This window comes from Erpetoichthys calabaricus, chromosome 5, assembly GCF_900747795.2.
Source record: "Erpetoichthys calabaricus chromosome 5, fErpCal1.3, whole genome shotgun sequence".
NCBI lineage: Eukaryota > Metazoa > Chordata > Cladistia > Polypteriformes > Polypteridae > Erpetoichthys > Erpetoichthys calabaricus.
Genome location: NC_041398.2, coordinates 212401916 through 212419160, shown reverse-complemented (window position 1 = coordinate 212419160; position 17245 = coordinate 212401916). Strand labels below are relative to the sequence as shown.

The window sequence follows — 17245 nt, the reverse complement described above, 5'->3', positions numbered from 1 at the left end:
TCAGAGTTCTTTCAAGCTCACCTCATAATTGCAGTGCATTTTCGAGTTTTGTCAGGAAGCATTTTGCTTTCAGGTCTGATATACGGTTTCAATCGGTGCTCTTTGAAATTCTCGTATTCAGTATTCTGGTGTTGACTTTTGCTTGTTTGTTTTGATTTGGTTTTCATCTCAACGTTTTGGCTGTGGTTGTTGTAGAGTTTTCATGAACAACTCCTTACAATGCTTTCCAGGCTACAATTAAGGTTAAGCCCTTTGGTTTAGAAAAACAGATAGTCCTCAAAATAATTTACTTCTGGTTTTCAGTTTTGTTCCTTATTCTCAAGGAAGAAAGTTTCTGTTTTAACTGAAAGAAAGCACATTTCTTGGTTCACTGTTGTAATATCCTAGCTGTGTTTTTTAACACACAGTGCCAGTAGTCAACTCAGAGAGGCAAGTTTAGGGAAAAGCTAAAGATGTTTTAGGACATTTTTCATTATCATTAACTGGCATAACACAAACTGTAACAATAATCCTCCTCCCTGAAGTCCCACCACACCCAAAAAATTTCTAGGCTGGAGTAGTGACATCACCTATGCGCGAAATGGACTGGGCAGCGACATACAGTGGGTACGGAAAGTATTCAGACCCCCTTCAGTTTTTCACTCTTTGTTATATTGCAGCCATTTGCTAAAATCATTTAAATTAATGTACACACAGCACCCCATATTGACAGACAAAAAAAAGAATTTTTGAAATTGTTGCAGATTTATTAAAAAAGAAAAACTGAAATATCACATGGTCCTAAGTATTCAGACCCTTTGCTCAGTATTTAGTAAAAGCACCTTTTTGAGCTAATACAGCCATGAGTCTTCTTGGGAAAGATGCAACAAGTTTTTCACACCTGGATTTGGGGATCCTCTGCCATTCCTCCTTGCAGATCCTCTCCAGTTCTGTCAGGTTGGATGGTAAACGTTGGTGGACAGCCATTTTTAGGTCTCTCCAGAGATGCTCAATTGGGTTTAAGTCAGGGCTCTGGCTGGACCATTCAAAAACAGTCACAGAGTTGTTGTGAAGCCACTCCTTCGTTATTTTAGCTGTGTGCTTAGGGTCATTGTCTTGTTGGAAGGTAAACCTTCGGCCCAGTCGGAGGTCTTTTTCAGGTTTATCCCTGTACTTGGCCGCATTCATCTTTCCCTCGATTGCAACCAATCGTCCTGTCCCTGCAGCTGAAAAACACCCCCACAGCATGATGCTGCCACCGCCATGCTTCACTGTGGGGACTGTATTGGACAAGTGATGAGCAGTGCCTGGTTGTCTCCACACATACCGCTTAGAATCAAGGCCAAAAAGTTCTATCTTGGTCTCATCAGACCAGAGAATCTTATTTCTCACCATCTCAGAATCCTTCAGGTGTCTTTTACCAAACTCCATGCGGGCCGTCATGTGTCTTGCACTGAGGAGAGGCTTCCGACAGGCCACTCTGCCATAAAGCCCTGACTGGTGGAGGGCTGCAGTGATGGTTGACTTTCTACAACTTTTTCCCATCTCCTGACTGCATCTCTGGAGCTCAGCCAAAGTGATCTTTGGGTTCTTCTTTACCTCTCTCACTAAGGCTCTTCTCCCCCGGTAGCTCAGCTTGGCCGGACGGCCAGCTCTAGGAAGGGTTCTGGTCGTCCCAAACGTATTCCATTTACGGATTATGGAGGCCACTGTGCTCTTGGGAACCTTAAGTGCAGCAGAAATTTTTTTGTAACCTTGGCCAGATCTGTGCCTTGCCACAATTCTGTCTCTGAGCTCTTCAGGCAGTTCCTTTGACCTCATGATTCTCATTTACTCTGACATGCATTGTGAGCTGTAAGGTCTTATATAGACAGGTGTGTGGCTTTCCTAATCAAGTCCAATCAGTATAATCAAACACAGCTGGACTCAAATGAAGGTGATCTCAAGGATGATCAGAAGAAATGGAAAGCACCTGAGTTAAATATATGAGTGTCAAACCAAAGGGTCTGAATACTAAGGACCATGTGATATTTCAGTTTTTCTTTTTTAATAAATCTGCAACAATTTCAAAAATTCTTTTTTTTGTCTGTCAATATGGGGTGCTGTGTGTACATTAATGAGGAAAAAAATTAATTTAAATGATTTTAGCAAATGGCTGCAATATAACAAAGAGTGAAAAATTGAAGGGGGTCTGAATACTTTCCGTACCCACTGTATAATAATTTTGAACTCTTTTTGAACTGCCTTTCCCAAGGTTTCTTCCATTTTTTTCCCTACTAAGGGTTCTTTTGGGAGTTTTTCCTTGTCTTCTTAGAGAGTCAAGGCTGGGGGCCTGTTAAAGCCCATTGCGGCACTTTTTGTGTGATTTTGAGCTATACAAAAATAAATTGTATTGTACTGTATAATGTGAGGTGGAGTACACTTATAGAGTACGAATGTGTGAAATTTTTGTGCATGGTTGTTACACATCTGTGATGTCACGTGGGCCTCACAACGCATTATGCTGGTAAAGTGCAGTTCTAAATTGGCCGCACAGTGAATTTCCAGGAAACTACAAGGTCACCACCAAGCACAGAATATTCGCTGGGAGAAATGCTTTGTTGAATTTCTTTCACTGATCAATGCTGTTTCTGAAATACAGTCACAATGAAACTAATCTTAACTTTTTTCTTGGAAATCTCTTGATTCTCTCTGTAAATCTTTCTTTGATCTAGTCAGCAGTGTGGATCATTTGGCTGTAGGTTAGAGAAGTGTTACGCTGAGAGCCTGGTTGATTGGTTGTCCATGTTGTGTTTCTAATCTTAGTCCTTGATTCACCTGTTTTTTCTCTCATCTTCAGAGTTTGAAGTGTCTGTCATATCTCTCTCTCTCCTCAATCTGTACTGCCATCTTTAACTTTAAATTCTTAACAGTCCTCTCTAGGAGAGCGGTTAAGGGTGGAATGGGTTGGGGGGTTTGATGCTGTTCTATTCATCCCCTTATCTATGTCATGAAAATGTTTTACTTTTCAGCTTGAAGGAATCAGGTCAGCTGGAACAGAATAGAGCAGCTGTCACCTCTAAATAAGAATGTGTATGCCAAAAGGGAAAAATGCAAGAAGACAACACATTTTTGGAATGGCCCAATTTTGTTTAGTTTTTTAAAGCAGTTTTATGTTCACATAACATTCTTAGAAAAACTTAGAATCTACGTGGACATTCTGGAGTTGAACAATGTTCTCTCTAAGTAGACAAATTCACTTTTTACGGTAAAGTACAGTGCTGTGTATTTTATTCCTTCCTCATTTCCACTCTTAATGAAAACGTTTTAAACTGAATGTTTAGGTTTTTCAGGAACATACTAGGAATAGTCAATAAGCTGCATGACTGACAACAATGCTGTGCTGCTATAATTGAAAGCCATTTCCACGGTAGTTCAAAACACTAATCTAATATATATGGCGTGACAACTGAATGACACTTTCCATGAGAAATATTCAGTTGCTTAACAGTGTTATCAAGGGTTTGTGAGCAGCTTTCACGCACAACTGGTTGCACCTTCTGGATGTTCTCTTCAGTCTGTATCCCTACTTAATGATCAGTTAAGTTATTGTCCTCAACAGATTCTCCTACTTGAAAATGCTGATGCCAGAGGAAAACAACGCTGGCTAAGTGACTGATTTCTACAACATCTGTTATGATTTAGTCGATAATTTATTTTGATGTTCAAGAAATTAACATTTTTTGCATATTCTTTCAACTTCACCAAACAGTTCTGGGCTGAAGTGTAATGACTTAATCCATGCACATACATTATGTTGCGTCCAAATTCAGCTTTGCATAGCAAAATGAACAGATGTGTCCATCCAACTCTTTCTTCATCCAGAGATGGCAAGACCTCTGGAAGCTCAGAAACTGTAGAGATATATGTTACATTGAGCAGTTATTGGGTGTTTGGTGATAAATGCCTTTCTTTAACAAATCCAGTTTGGCTTTGTGATATTATATAGGTGGAAACACTTTTATTTTGGCTAACACTTTCACCAGGATCTTTATATTGTTGTTCAGTAGAGTAATTGGTCTGTAAGATTTATTTTCTAAATTCTTCTTTAAAAATGTACTTCTTTCATTGTTTTTGGTAATATGCTTCCTTAAACACTAATGGGGTTTATTTAATAACTTATTATAAAATGTCACTGAAATAATTATCTGAATCCCACTAAGTAAGGAATTTGCAGCATCTGGAGCTTCAGTTATCCTAATTGGTTCATCCATCTCCTCTCTGTACAGAGTATGAAGTGGAAACGTTTATATTTAATCCAGGAAATCTTTGGCACAAGTCTCACATTTATTACAATCAAATCTGTATAATCTTTATTGTTCACCAATAATGCAGGAATTTCCTTATTAAAATTCCAGATTGAATAAACTACCATTAAAACCTAATGCTATTTATGTTCTACTCTGTCATTATCGTACGTGTTTAAAGCACAATTTGTACAACTAGTACCGAATACCGAATAGTACAATTAGTTAAAAAACTAAGTATGGTGAAAATGTATCTGTCCTTTCCTTATTTCTGGAAATGTCTGATATTTTCAATGTAAATTTCATAATGTATTTTAGTGAGTTTAAGAGAAAAACAAAGTTTAAAAATATTTGTTCAGTGCAAGGTTTGGCACACAGGTAACCTATTCATGTAAAAAAAAAAAAAACAACTCTAACCAATTAAAGGAATACTTAAGTGCCTCCTTAAACCCTCTTCACACCAGCCTTTGCCCAATATAAATTCAGCCCAAAGGCTTCAAGGGCTGAAAATACCATGATTACATGAAATTCCTGAAAACTTATTCTGTTGGTATCTGTGACTCACCAGAGGTTTCGATGCCATTTATATGGATCTAGGTTTCAACCAAATTACAAGCACACCATATATTACAAAAGGGCTGAAGTTAGCAAATCATGAAATTTCCTTTAAGTGACAAAAACATCAGTTAGAATTCTCCTAGCATCTCCTACTTTGGTTCAGTCAGTGCTCATAATTCCACAAGAAAAACTCTGAGTAAAAATGGCATGCAGGAAGAATGGCATCTATTTTACATCTAGATCATTCAAGACTTTCTAAACAATATTCTATGGCCAGATTGGTTTTAATTTCAACTTGCTGGTCAATGTGTATCCCGTAACATTCGGACAGCAGTTAACATTGCATTCCTGAGTATGCTTTCAAAGTGTCCAAACATAGTGACGAGACCTTTGAACATTCAACAGGATTCTTCTGCTGACAGATGGATGACCTACTGTGCAGAAGTGCAACTTGTTCAAAAGGTATGACAGTGGTTTCAAGCATAAAAAGATGTTTACATATGAATAGTTGCAGAAAGGGGCAATTTAGTATTGAAAGGGTCTAGCCAAACTCCAGTCCCAAATGCCTTTGAGATGTATTTTCAGGACTCAAAAGGAAGTAATTCATACACAAAACCTCCGGTGTCACTAGCTGAAGCAGTTTTCCAATGAGGAGCCAACGTTTCTCTACAGGGCTGTGAAAGAACAAGCAATTACTATAGAAAAGGTCTGGTATAGTTATTGCTGGAAATGTTGGACTAAACGGATATTGAATTTAAGTGAATAATTTATTTTTCCACATGGTAAATTACTGTTGCTTAGCTCACTTTAAGTCTAGCACCATGCTCAATTTTATGTATTGGTGTTACTTTTTTCATTTAAGGTCCATTTTATCTAAAAATTACGTTTTGGTTGACTATTGAATACATTATGATGCTAAACATTTAAAAGCTGCAAATAACCAGACAGAACAAATATTTTTCACAGCACTGTAAATAGGTACATTCCTAAAAGTTATCTGAAGGAAACAACAAATCTCTACTAAGTCAAGCACAAATAAAAAAAGCTATTTATTTAAATAAATTTGAATTCATACAAGGAGCAATATGTTTTTACAGATCCTATTTTGAGAAATGGCCACTAAGTAATTACAGATATGTTTCAAATACAAAATCTTAAACATTCACAATAATGCTCATCTTTTCATAACTTACTACTTTAGGGTCCCTTAATTTTACAAAACCTTGAATAACAGGAGATGGACAGTGTATAACACTACTGTGTATTTGATCTGTTCAAAAGGAAATTAATTAGCAATGTTAGAACATTTTCATTTACCCCAACAAGTTCTCCATCTCTCAGCTCTTCATATAAGCACATGCTTTCTGTCCCCCAACAAATGTTTTTTCTAGGATTATTCTTGTCTGTTTCAACAGTTAATGCAAGAGTGTTTAACTGGTAACAAAAAAAAGAAAAATGTTGTCCATCTGTTATGACCGCTTGAGATACAAATGGTCGTGTCACATCTTCCTTGCTCCAGAACCCTTAAAACAAAAAAAAAATTAAAAAATAAAATATTATAAATTTTGAGAAATTACATGATTATTTTTCACATGGAGATATGGTGGGGAGATTATATTAGAAATCTCCTAAGGTGTGCACTTTCTATTTACACAAATTCCATAAAAATATGTAAACTTGCAAAGTGAATGAACCTTTTTGCATTATTCTACTAATTAATCTGTGTCTTTTGTTGGTCAGCTCTATCTTAGTCACTATTAAATGTATAGCAGTTAAACCTACCACTTTATCGAGAAACAACACTACGTAAGTAACATATTGAATTTAAAACCAGCACCTGCATGGGGCACTGGGATGTACTTTCACAGACAATGTATGATTAGACAGGCTACCCTTATCCCTAACCAAATAATTTTAAGAAAAAAATGAAAACTCACTTTAGTTACATGGTTTCTTTACAACTCAACATGGAAAAACATTTGGTCCAATAGTAACTTAATCTTTTTCTGCATCCAAGCTAGCCTTTACAGAAGGTCCACCTCAAGAGTGCATGTTCAAAAAACTTGAAACAGCCTACACAATGACTTTCAGGAACCCAACCACTGGCTCCAAAAACCTGCCTAACTAAACACACATATAGTCATGTGAAAAAGTAAGTACACCTCATTCGTTCCCTTCTTTTTAGGCTTGTTCACATATAATGCGAGAACCACCTACTGTGATTGCGGTTTGTCATTCCACATGAAACAACCAAACAATCCTGTGGTTTTCATTAACATATCTCAAACATGTCACACTGTACAAAGCTTTGAAATTTCAAAATTTCTCATTGAAAAGCATACTGTATGTGAACCTGCAAACAGAGCGACATTATGTTCAACCTCAACTATAAATTACATTGCTGTTTCAATTTTACCTCAACAGTGGTTACACTAACTTGTACATTTGAATATTTTCCTCTTTTTAACCTCCTATGGCCACTACTGATGGGAAACAGATCCCCAATACAAGTTAATGAAACAGCAGCTGGCTACATACGAGTTTAGGAAGTCGCTATCATGAGCTGCTTGCAGGCAGTCAATCCCCTATCGGCACGTCGAGCTGGCTGCATACAGAAACATCTGATAAGCAGATTGGTTCTGCTTTATGACATCTTCACAACAACCTAAGCACAAGTGGAAGTAGAGCACTACATTAGCATCTCACTCCTTCTGAAGCTTTAATTTGTAACAGGTAAGACAAACAATCTCCCTAACAGGATAAGTATAAAAATGTAAGCAAGGAAAACACAAAGTTATCTAGATATGAATGAAGTACCCTGTAGCATGTAAGCCACTACACACTGAGTAAATTTTTACTCAGTACTTGCATTACATTAAAACAACAGAGATGTATGCTGAATTCCCAATGAATAAAATACCTAAAACGGATCAAGTTCCTTATTCCACCATATTACACACTGCACTGACAGAACTTCATATCTTAATTCACATATTTTTTCCACACACTTAGCACTATACTTCTAAAACATAGCTTTAATATTTCTATTATTGTACCTAGAAAGTTAACTACCACTATAATTGATATAGGTTTTTTTTTAATATTCATTCTTAACATAACTGTATACAGTAAATAGCACCTCCTGTTAAAAATTGAATTTATCAGTAGTTGTAACTTGAAGGCAAGTACACACATTTTTTGAATTGCTTTTTAAAAATATAAATAACTGTAAACTTCTCTATTTATTTGTACAGCTAAGATAACTTTACTTGATTTAATTTGGCTAGGAACATTCTAGATAAATTTCTTTAATCAATCTTCTACAAAAAAAGTACAGAAATTCAGAGAATAAAAAGGAAAATACCTACCCTGGAACATTGCCTGTGCCCCTGTCCAGGCAAAAAGACTTGAAATAGCATTTGCTCTCAAGTGGACTTCTATCTGGTCTTCAGCATTAGCCTGTTTAAACTCAGATCTTTTAAACCTGCCACCAGTTATGTGAAACTGTGTATGACCATAACAGCAAGGATCCATCACCTTTGAGCCTGTCAAAAAAATATAATCTGTTTATATCTTGTTTTGTACTTGAACAATTAAATGAAATTCTGAAGCAGTGTTTTTTTTTTAATTTTAAATCATTTGTAATTTTCTCTAAATAAACAGTTCACATATTAAAAGTAACAAATCACTTTAGAAACCTGCAAGAGATTAAAGCAGCCTTGGAAAATGTTTATTTTTTTCAAGATTTAACCAAAATAAAGTTATTACAATAATAATAATAATAATAATGCATTTATTTATATAGCACCTTTCCCATCTAACAATTTTGGGGAAAAAATGCCTTCTAACCAGAACACATGAATTGTGAAATTTCATAGTCAATAACTCATTGTAAGATAGTCAACGTTAAACTTCTGAATACTGTATTTCTACCAATTCATAATCTAGCTTCTATGTACAGTACCCAAAATGACAAGATCCACATTATCTCTATGGACAAATATTTCACTGAGTTTGCTCCCACTGGCACTGGGTGCATGGTATCATGAAATCCGAAGATTACCAAGGAATTTTATAGCGCAATGCTTGACCCAGTTCCATAAAGCCTTGTATCAGATGAAGGTCATGGGATTTTGTGTGAAATAAGATTAGATTTGGCTTTTTCTCCAGGTTTTTTTTTGCTCTTCAAATGAAAATAAATTAAATACATATATTAACACCAATCATTTTGTAATGTCACACATTTTGTAGGATGACTGGTGTATTATCTGAAAAAAACTGCAGCAGTTCCAATATTCTTGGCCAAAACTGCCTATGATACTCTAGAAGAAGAACATCCACAAACTGTTAATTTGAATTTGTAAACTATCCTCACCAGTAATGTTGGCACATTTTTAAAAGATATTTAATTCCATGTTTCTCTCCAAATTTGTTTGTATTAATTTATCAATCCAGCTTACTATAACATCCAGCATTTCATCTTCCTTTTACAGTTCTTTAGCAGAACTGTCTTTTTCATGAATGTATTTCTTAGCAAACCAAAATTACAAAAAAGAACATGTAACTGTCATAAAAAACATAATGTGGCTTTGCAGATTATATTTTTCTTTCAATATGTTGCTTCTTTCCTGACAAAAATTGACACAAAGCAGTTTCATCCAAAAATGTCAGACCTGAATAGTTTTCCCATTAGATATGAGGCAAAGAAAATATGAGCAAGAAGTAAATCAAAAACATGTATTCATTGAAAATATTAGCTTTTACAAATAAATATTACCTGTGAAAATTCTGTTATCATATTGTCTCGTAAAAAGAGGAAGCCTGTCAGGTCCAAGAGTGATGACTGGAACATTATCAGAAGCATGACTCTCTAGAGGACAAAACTTAAAAGAAATCAACAGATTTAAACATTTATCTTTAAGTTTCTTTAAACATTTCAACTTTTATAAGCTTTTACTTGCCATGTATATAACTTCTTTTAATAGAGACTGTTTTGCTTTTAACAGCTCTCACTTCTAAGAAGATACATTTTCAACACTTTACCACATCAGCACAATTGAATATTAATTAAATGGATATGTGAATACTTACTTAGTAAAACACATTATTAACAGACATAAAGAGGTAAGGTTTACAGCAAAACCAGTAAGGCCAGAATGCCTAAGGACTACATAAGAACACTATTCAATAACCTAACTCTTCCCCACTAACATGAAAGCACCCATAATAAAAAATATTTGGTTAAGTATTATACACTATTAACTTTTGAGAGAAACAAACTTGATTAGGACAACTGTTGCAATCTTTCACAAGCTGGCTAACACTCCTTCAGATATCTAAAAAAGGTTTTTACTTATTTCTAATAATTAACCCTAAGGAATGTATGCACAGTGGGTTCAGAAAGTATTCAAATCCCTTCACATCTGTGAAAAAGTGGCCAGCTCTACAAAGAGTCATCGTTGTTCCAAACATCTTCAATTTAAGAAATATGAAGTTAAGTAAGAAAATTAAAGCAGAAAAGAGCTCTGGCATTTCAGCAAGATAAAGATTTGAAATGCACAGATAAACCATCTATTAAGTAATATATGCTGAATCACTTCTGTGCAGTATTAAAAATCCTTGCATTGTTCACCTAAAAAATGTTTGCAACCCAGGGTGCCCTAAGTTTTGCACACAACTGGATATACTAAAACTCCTACAGAAACTCGCATGGGTAAGACCAAACTGAATTGCTTTCTTACTTGTCTATTGTTGAACACTATCAGACTTTGTCCTGGACACTAGATCTTTGGTTGGTGAACCTGACATTCAATTATTTTGGAATCTGTGTGTAATTTACCCGTTTAAATAAACTTAATGAATCTTCAATTTCACAAAATTTTGCACATGACTCACTTTACATTTATATGCAAGCTAACTTTCTTCTGATTATATGGTGAGCCAAATCACATGGGATTAACTTTTTGAACTGAAGTTCTGTCTCTCCTCCTCATTCACTGGTTAACAGTCATATCTTCAGTTTAAAAGCTCTGTGCCATGTGACTTGCATTTCCTGTTTACAATATATGCAGATTTTTCCAGTCTCTATTTACTTAAGTAAAAAAATGCCTGTGTTTTGCACTTTTTGGGCATATGACTGAATGACTGACATGTGGATTATGCGACATGAGTAACAATTTTTTCCTTTTTTTAAAGGAACATTTTTCACATCGGTTGACCCTGTGCAGTATTGGTCACCATTGTCTTGTATTATATAATACATTTTTTATCTCCATTCTGCCTGAAAACATGGGATTAAATTTTTATATCAGCCATCACTACAAACTACATGGGTTAAGTAACGTTCAAAAAATATAATTTTTGGGCGAAGTATTCCTTAATAATGACTAAAGTACTACATTCGAGAGATACCCATACAGTATATGGCACAACAAACCACACTCTTGTAAATTCAAAACATGCACTTTTAGAAAAAGATTTGCATTTTATGTTATGCAAAAACATTGTATTAGTAATTCATGCATGTGCCAAAAAACATTAAATTGTGCTAATACAATTGAGCAGCAGAATTCAAGAATAGACAACTACCTCCTCCAGCTGCTGTGGAATCCTTATCTGACTGTGAGGTTGATCATCTATTTGAAATCTAATTGGATCAATGCGACCTCTGCGGTGCCCACGTGGAACAGTTGTCTCACCACGCATCCAATAGAAGTTAACTTGTGGATCAAAATCTATTAAAAAAAATTCACACACAAACACATAAAAATGTAATGCTTATGAAAAAGAAAACTATTAATTTTTCTCTACCCCTTTACAGTATCACAGGGAGTTAGCACAAGGCAACAAACACTCCTTAATGTTATGTGTCTTTATACAAAACTAAAGTAACGATCAAGTTGGAAATCACACTTTCCATCCTCAGATTCATCTTTCTTACTCTTTTAATCCAATTCAAAACCCCAAAGTGCCAGAATCACATTTCTAAAACATCTATATCAAAGCAGTGCCCAGAACACTGTGGTACTTTTGCCTTCAAGTCCTGAAACTGCCAATGTGTTCATATTGCTTTAAATTTAGCGTGCCAACACAATATTAAAGATTTGATGGAAACAGCCTTGAAGTGCTTTCTTGCCTGAACTTTATATGTTTCTTCTATGTTCAAGGCAGTTTATCTGAGACTTCAAAAACATAAATCAATGTAATATACTGTAAGTAATAACTTAATTTTGGTGACAGTAGGTGTGTTTCCATATTGTCACCTAATCTGGCAATGGTTCTCAACTTGTGCCCACAGCTGCTAGGAGTGGTTTTGGCTCCCACCAAATATAACAGAAACAAACAAACAGAGAATAGTGGGTATGAACTGAAGCAAGTGTTTTGGTTTAATTATATTTCAAATTAAGTTTTACAAACTGTATGGTTTCAACCCATAAACAGCTAATGCTAAAGTTTCCTAATACTCCTCCTAGCTCCTAATATGTAGTGACATGCATTAACAAGCAAAGCAACAGCTAATTTAGGGCCTTATGGATTCCATCTTACTTTTTCCCAAATACCACTGTAATTTTTTCCACTTTCAGATTTTTGGTTTTAATGTTTCTGTGATTCAGATTTTTACATTATTGTGTGTTGCATAAGATTTACAGCTTAATAAAAGGTTCAAAGAAAAAAAAACTGCATTATTATATTTTTAGTTTATTTTTTAAACTGCTTCACTTACAAACATGCAGCCCTAGTGGAAAAAAAAATGCTGAAGTAGACAAAGTATTGAGCAAAGGCTGTGAATACTTTATGTACATGTGATTTCTCAGTTTTTTTATTTTTAATAAATTTGCAAAAACCTTAAGTAAACTTTTTTCACGTTGTCATTATGGGGTGTTGTGTGTAGAATTCTGAGGAAAAAAATGAATTTAATCCATTTTGGAATAAGGCTGTAACATAACAAAATGTGGGGCGGCACGGTGGCGCAGTGGGTAGCGCTGCTGCCTCGCAGTTGGGAGACCTGGGGACCTGGGTTCGCTTCCCGGGTCCTCCCTGCATGGAGTTTGCATGTTCTCCCCGTGTCTGCGTGAGTTTCCTCTGGGCGCTCCAGTTTCCTCCCACAGTCCAAAGACATGCAGGTTAGGTGGATTGGCGATTCTAAATTGGCCCTAGTGTGTGCTTGGTGTCTGGGTGTGTTTGTGTGTGTTCTGCGGTGTGTTGGCACCCTGCCCAGGATTGGTTCCTGCCTTGTGCCCTGTGTTGGCTGGGGTGGCTCCAGCAGACCCCCCAGTGACCCTTTGTTCGGATTCAGCGGGTTGGAAAATGGATGGATGGATAACAAAATGTGGAAAAAGTGATGCGCTGTGAATACTTTCCGGATGCACTGTATCCTTGAGAGTCCAATCAATGAGGCTTTTTTTTTTCTCAGGCCCTGCAGAATAACTAACCATCTGGTTCATACTGGGCAGAGTTGGTGGCCTGAGGCTAATGTTCTGCTCTACTTCGTTGGGCCCTTGAGCAAGTTCCTTAACCTGCAACTGCTCCGTCCTAGGTATGACATTAATCTGTATAAAACCTGGGGGTTGGTGGCAGAATTGGCACTCCAGCCACCATAAAAAAAAACTCACACTGTTCCATTCCGTTCCATCTGAACTAGTGTGGTGCTGAGGTGTCACCCATTGCATGACTGTCATCAGGTCCTAATCTGGATCCTGAGTTTTTTTGTCATGTGGTGGGAGCAGCAATGTGCTGCATCAGCGCATGCTCCTAACCTCCTCCTTCTGGATCAACCATTCGCTGGGGTACTGCTCAGTTGTAACTTTGTGTCAAATTGCTCATTTTTTAATGGTTTAGATGTATCAGTTATCGGATATTTTGATAAGTGACGTTTCTGAAGGTATTGAAACAAAACTGCATTGCAATAAACCAGACTACTTACTTTATGTGCGGTAAATGGTTTGATTATTTAATACAGTAAAATATGATAAAACTTATAATTCCACTTTTATATGGAAATACCGCTTTCATGTGCAAATTCCATAATTTTCTCTGTGATTCTGTTGAAATGAAATACAGAGGTCCCTACTTAATTTGTTTATACTTGTCAGAAACTGCTAGATTCAAAATTTCATCCATCCATCCATCCATTGTCTCCCGCTTATCCGAGGTCGGGTCGCGGGGGCAGCAGCTTGAGCAGAGATGCCCAGACTTCCCTCTCCCCGGCCACTTCTTCTAGCTCTTCCGGGAGAATCGCAAGGCGTTCCCAGGCCAGTCGAGAGACATAGTCCCTCCAACGTGTCCTGGGTCTTCCCCGGGGCCTCCTCCCGATTAGACGTGCCCGGAACACCTCACCAGGGAGGCGTCCAGGAGGCATCCTGATCAGATGCCCGAGCCACCTCATCTGACTCCTCTCGATGCGGAGCAGCAGCGGCTCTACTCTGAGCCCCTCCCGGATGACTGAGCTTCTCACCCTATCTTTAAGGGAAAGCCCAGACACCCTGCGGAGGAAACTCATTTCAGCCACTTGTATTCGCGGTCTCGTTCTTTCGGTCACTACCCATAGCTCATGACCATAGGTGAGGGTAGGAACATAGATCGACTGGTAAATTGAGAGCTTCGCCTTGCGGCTCAGCTCCTTTTTCACCACGACAGACCGATGCCACCAAGGAGTTTTTTGACCACCTCGGTGACCTCAGTCCCAGAGATGGGGGAGCCCACCTCTGAGTCCCCAGGCTCTGCTTCCTCATTGGAAGGCATGTTAATGGGATTGAGGAGGTCTTCGAAGTACTCCCCCCATCGACCCACAACGTCCCGAGTCGAGGTCAGCAGCGCACCATCCCCACCATATACAGTGTTGACACTGCACTGCTTCCCCTTCCTGAGACGCCGGATGGTGGACCAGAATCTCCTCGAAGCCGTCCGAAAGTCATTCTCCATGGCCTCCCCAAACTCCTCCCACGCCCGAGTTTTTGCCTCAGCAACCACCAAAGCCGCATTCCGCTTGGCCTGCCGGTACCTATCAGCTGCCTCCAGGGTCCCACAGGACAAAAGGGTCCTGTAGGACTCCTTCAGCTTGACGGCATCCTTCACCGCCAGTGTCCACCAACGGGTTCGGGGATTGCCGCCACGACAGGCACCGACCACCTTACGGCCACAGCTCCGGTCAGCTGCCTCAACAATAGAGGCACGGAACATGGCCCATTCGAACTCAATGTCCCCCACCTCCCTCGGGATGTGGTCGAAGTTCTGCCGGAGGTGGGAGTTGAAGCTACTTCTGACAGGGGGCTCTGCCAGACGTTCCCAGCAGACCCTCACAACATGTTTGGGCCTACCACGCCTGACCGGCATCGCCGAGCGGGTGTGGGTATACTTATTGCCCCCCAACTTGGAGCCTGTACATTGGGGTTTACCCCGGTGGACGAGAGGGTAGCCTCCCTTCGCCTTTGGGTGGGGGGACGGGTCCTAACTGATGTTTATGCGTATGCACCGAATAGCAGTTCGGAGTACCCACCCTTTTTGGAGTCCCTGGAGGGGGTGCTAGAGGGCATACCTTCTGGGGACTCCCTCGTTCTGCTGGGAGACTTCAATGCTCACGTGGGCAATGACAGCGAGACCTAGAAGGGCGTGACTGGGATTCAAAATTTGGAAAGGAATAAAAAGGTAACACAAAGATGAACCATTGTATTTGGTGCTCAAAGCACTTCCAAAGATTCTTCAAGAAAGGCAAAATCTATAGTAGTAAAAATATCCAACAAAGCAGAAAGACAGCACTAAGACATGAACAATTTGACACAAGGCTTAAGTTGGCAACTTATTCGCAGACCTTATTCACTTCCAGCCATCTACATCTTGTGCAAACCTGTCACTTACTCAGCATTAACAGAAAGGCAGATGTCTCTGATAAATAACAGCTGAGTTCTGCCCAGCCCAATGCAGGTACCTGGGTCAAATGGACTGGCAAAGTTGGCACACTGTCATATATAATGAATGAGAATTACTGTGATGTTTAATTGTCACTATGAAGGTTGGCTGGCAGTTGGTTCACCCTAATTTTCACAGTTCTGAAACGTCTTGGTTAAATTTCAGTTGAGTTCTGCCCACCCCAATGCAGGTACCTGGGTCTAATGGACGGGCAAAGTTGGCACAACCCCATATCTAATAAATAGGAATTAAAGAAGTATCTTTCGTTGACATCAGTAAATAAAATTCTAATTTTAAATTCGTTGGAGCAACCAATGACGACCAAGGCAGACCTCCGGACTCGACCGCGACTTTAATTTTGAGCACTGCAATGAATGGCATTCATGTAGCATGTGCACGATCACACTATAAAGTGTAAAACAAACACCACTGACATCATGTAGTACAAATCCAACAGTGTGCGCGAGCAATATATGATGGACTAAGGACTTACCCACTCTTGACAATGACAGCTGTGGGTTTTCTGCACCTAACGCGCTGGTCGCACCCAAAACTAAGTTGGTCATAAACGGGCGCACAAAATGCTCCTGCTCTCTTTGCAGGAAAGGCGATTTTTTCTTTACATAAAACCTTTCTTGCAAAATCCCATTAACAACAATTGATTTGATCTTGCTTAATACACTCTGATCACAGGGTGAGCTGAACTTTTCAGGAAGTCCTTTCAAGAACACCGTCTTGGTGAAGTGCTGGTACCAGCGGTCAGCGTTCAGAGCAGACGTCTGAGGATACACAACGTATTTTTTTCGTTGAACTTTAGTTAACAATTCCAGCTTTTCGGAAACGGACGTTGCATTGCGCACGCGATCGTGGTAGACCGTCTCCCTGAGCTTCTTTGCCGATTTACTTTTGGCAGTGTAGGATGGGATCACAGGAGGGTATGCCGCTTCTTGAGTTACTGCTTCACTGTGTATCGCACGCTGGAGTCCACTCAGTTTCAGCCAATTTTTACTTAAAGGCAGCAAAGGTAACCTCATGGGCGCAGCCATGTTGTTTAGTGAGCGGTGACTAGAAAGCTTCTCGCGGTATTCCAGTTCAACGAGAGCCACAGTCAGCAACCAATCAAAATGGCTATAGCGTTTACTCCTTGCGGCAGGAATCGATGACGCATTCACTTCAGCGGGGCACGTTAATATCCCCACCATTTAGGAGCGGTCGATTTCTAATTTAAGAGGCGCATAAATTCACCTAAAACGTTGAGAGATTGCCTCAACACTGCGTAACATGTAACTGCACGCTGAGGAGAAACATACAGACGAGGAAAGATGACTGTTCAACCCGAAACCTTTTTTATATATGTTTTAATTTTATTACTAGTTTGTATTTTCTGTTACCAGTCTATCAGGCTAAAACAACAGAAAAACAATACATTGATATTTTAATTTGTGTAAATGTATTTATACCAACATATTCATTAAAGATTAATTTGTTTATTGTTTGGACGTAAGTATTAATACAGG

General features: G+C 38.6%; 1 protein-coding gene across 1 annotated transcript; it reads right to left on the bottom strand.

The window, feature by feature from the left end:
• Positions 1–5848: 5848 nt before the first annotated feature.
• On the bottom strand, positions 5849–16945 carry mrps30 (mitochondrial ribosomal protein S30). Its single transcript, XM_028802489.2, has 5 exons — positions 16222–16945; positions 11412–11557; positions 9601–9706; positions 8192–8368; positions 5849–6346 (listed from the first exon to the last, which is right to left on the bottom strand). The coding sequence occupies exons 1-5, from the start codon at positions 16928–16930 to the stop codon at positions 6078–6080; spliced, it is 1407 nt and encodes a 468-aa protein (XP_028658322.2). The 5' UTR covers positions 16931–16945; the 3' UTR covers positions 5849–6077.
• Positions 16946–17245: the final 300 nt, after the last annotated feature.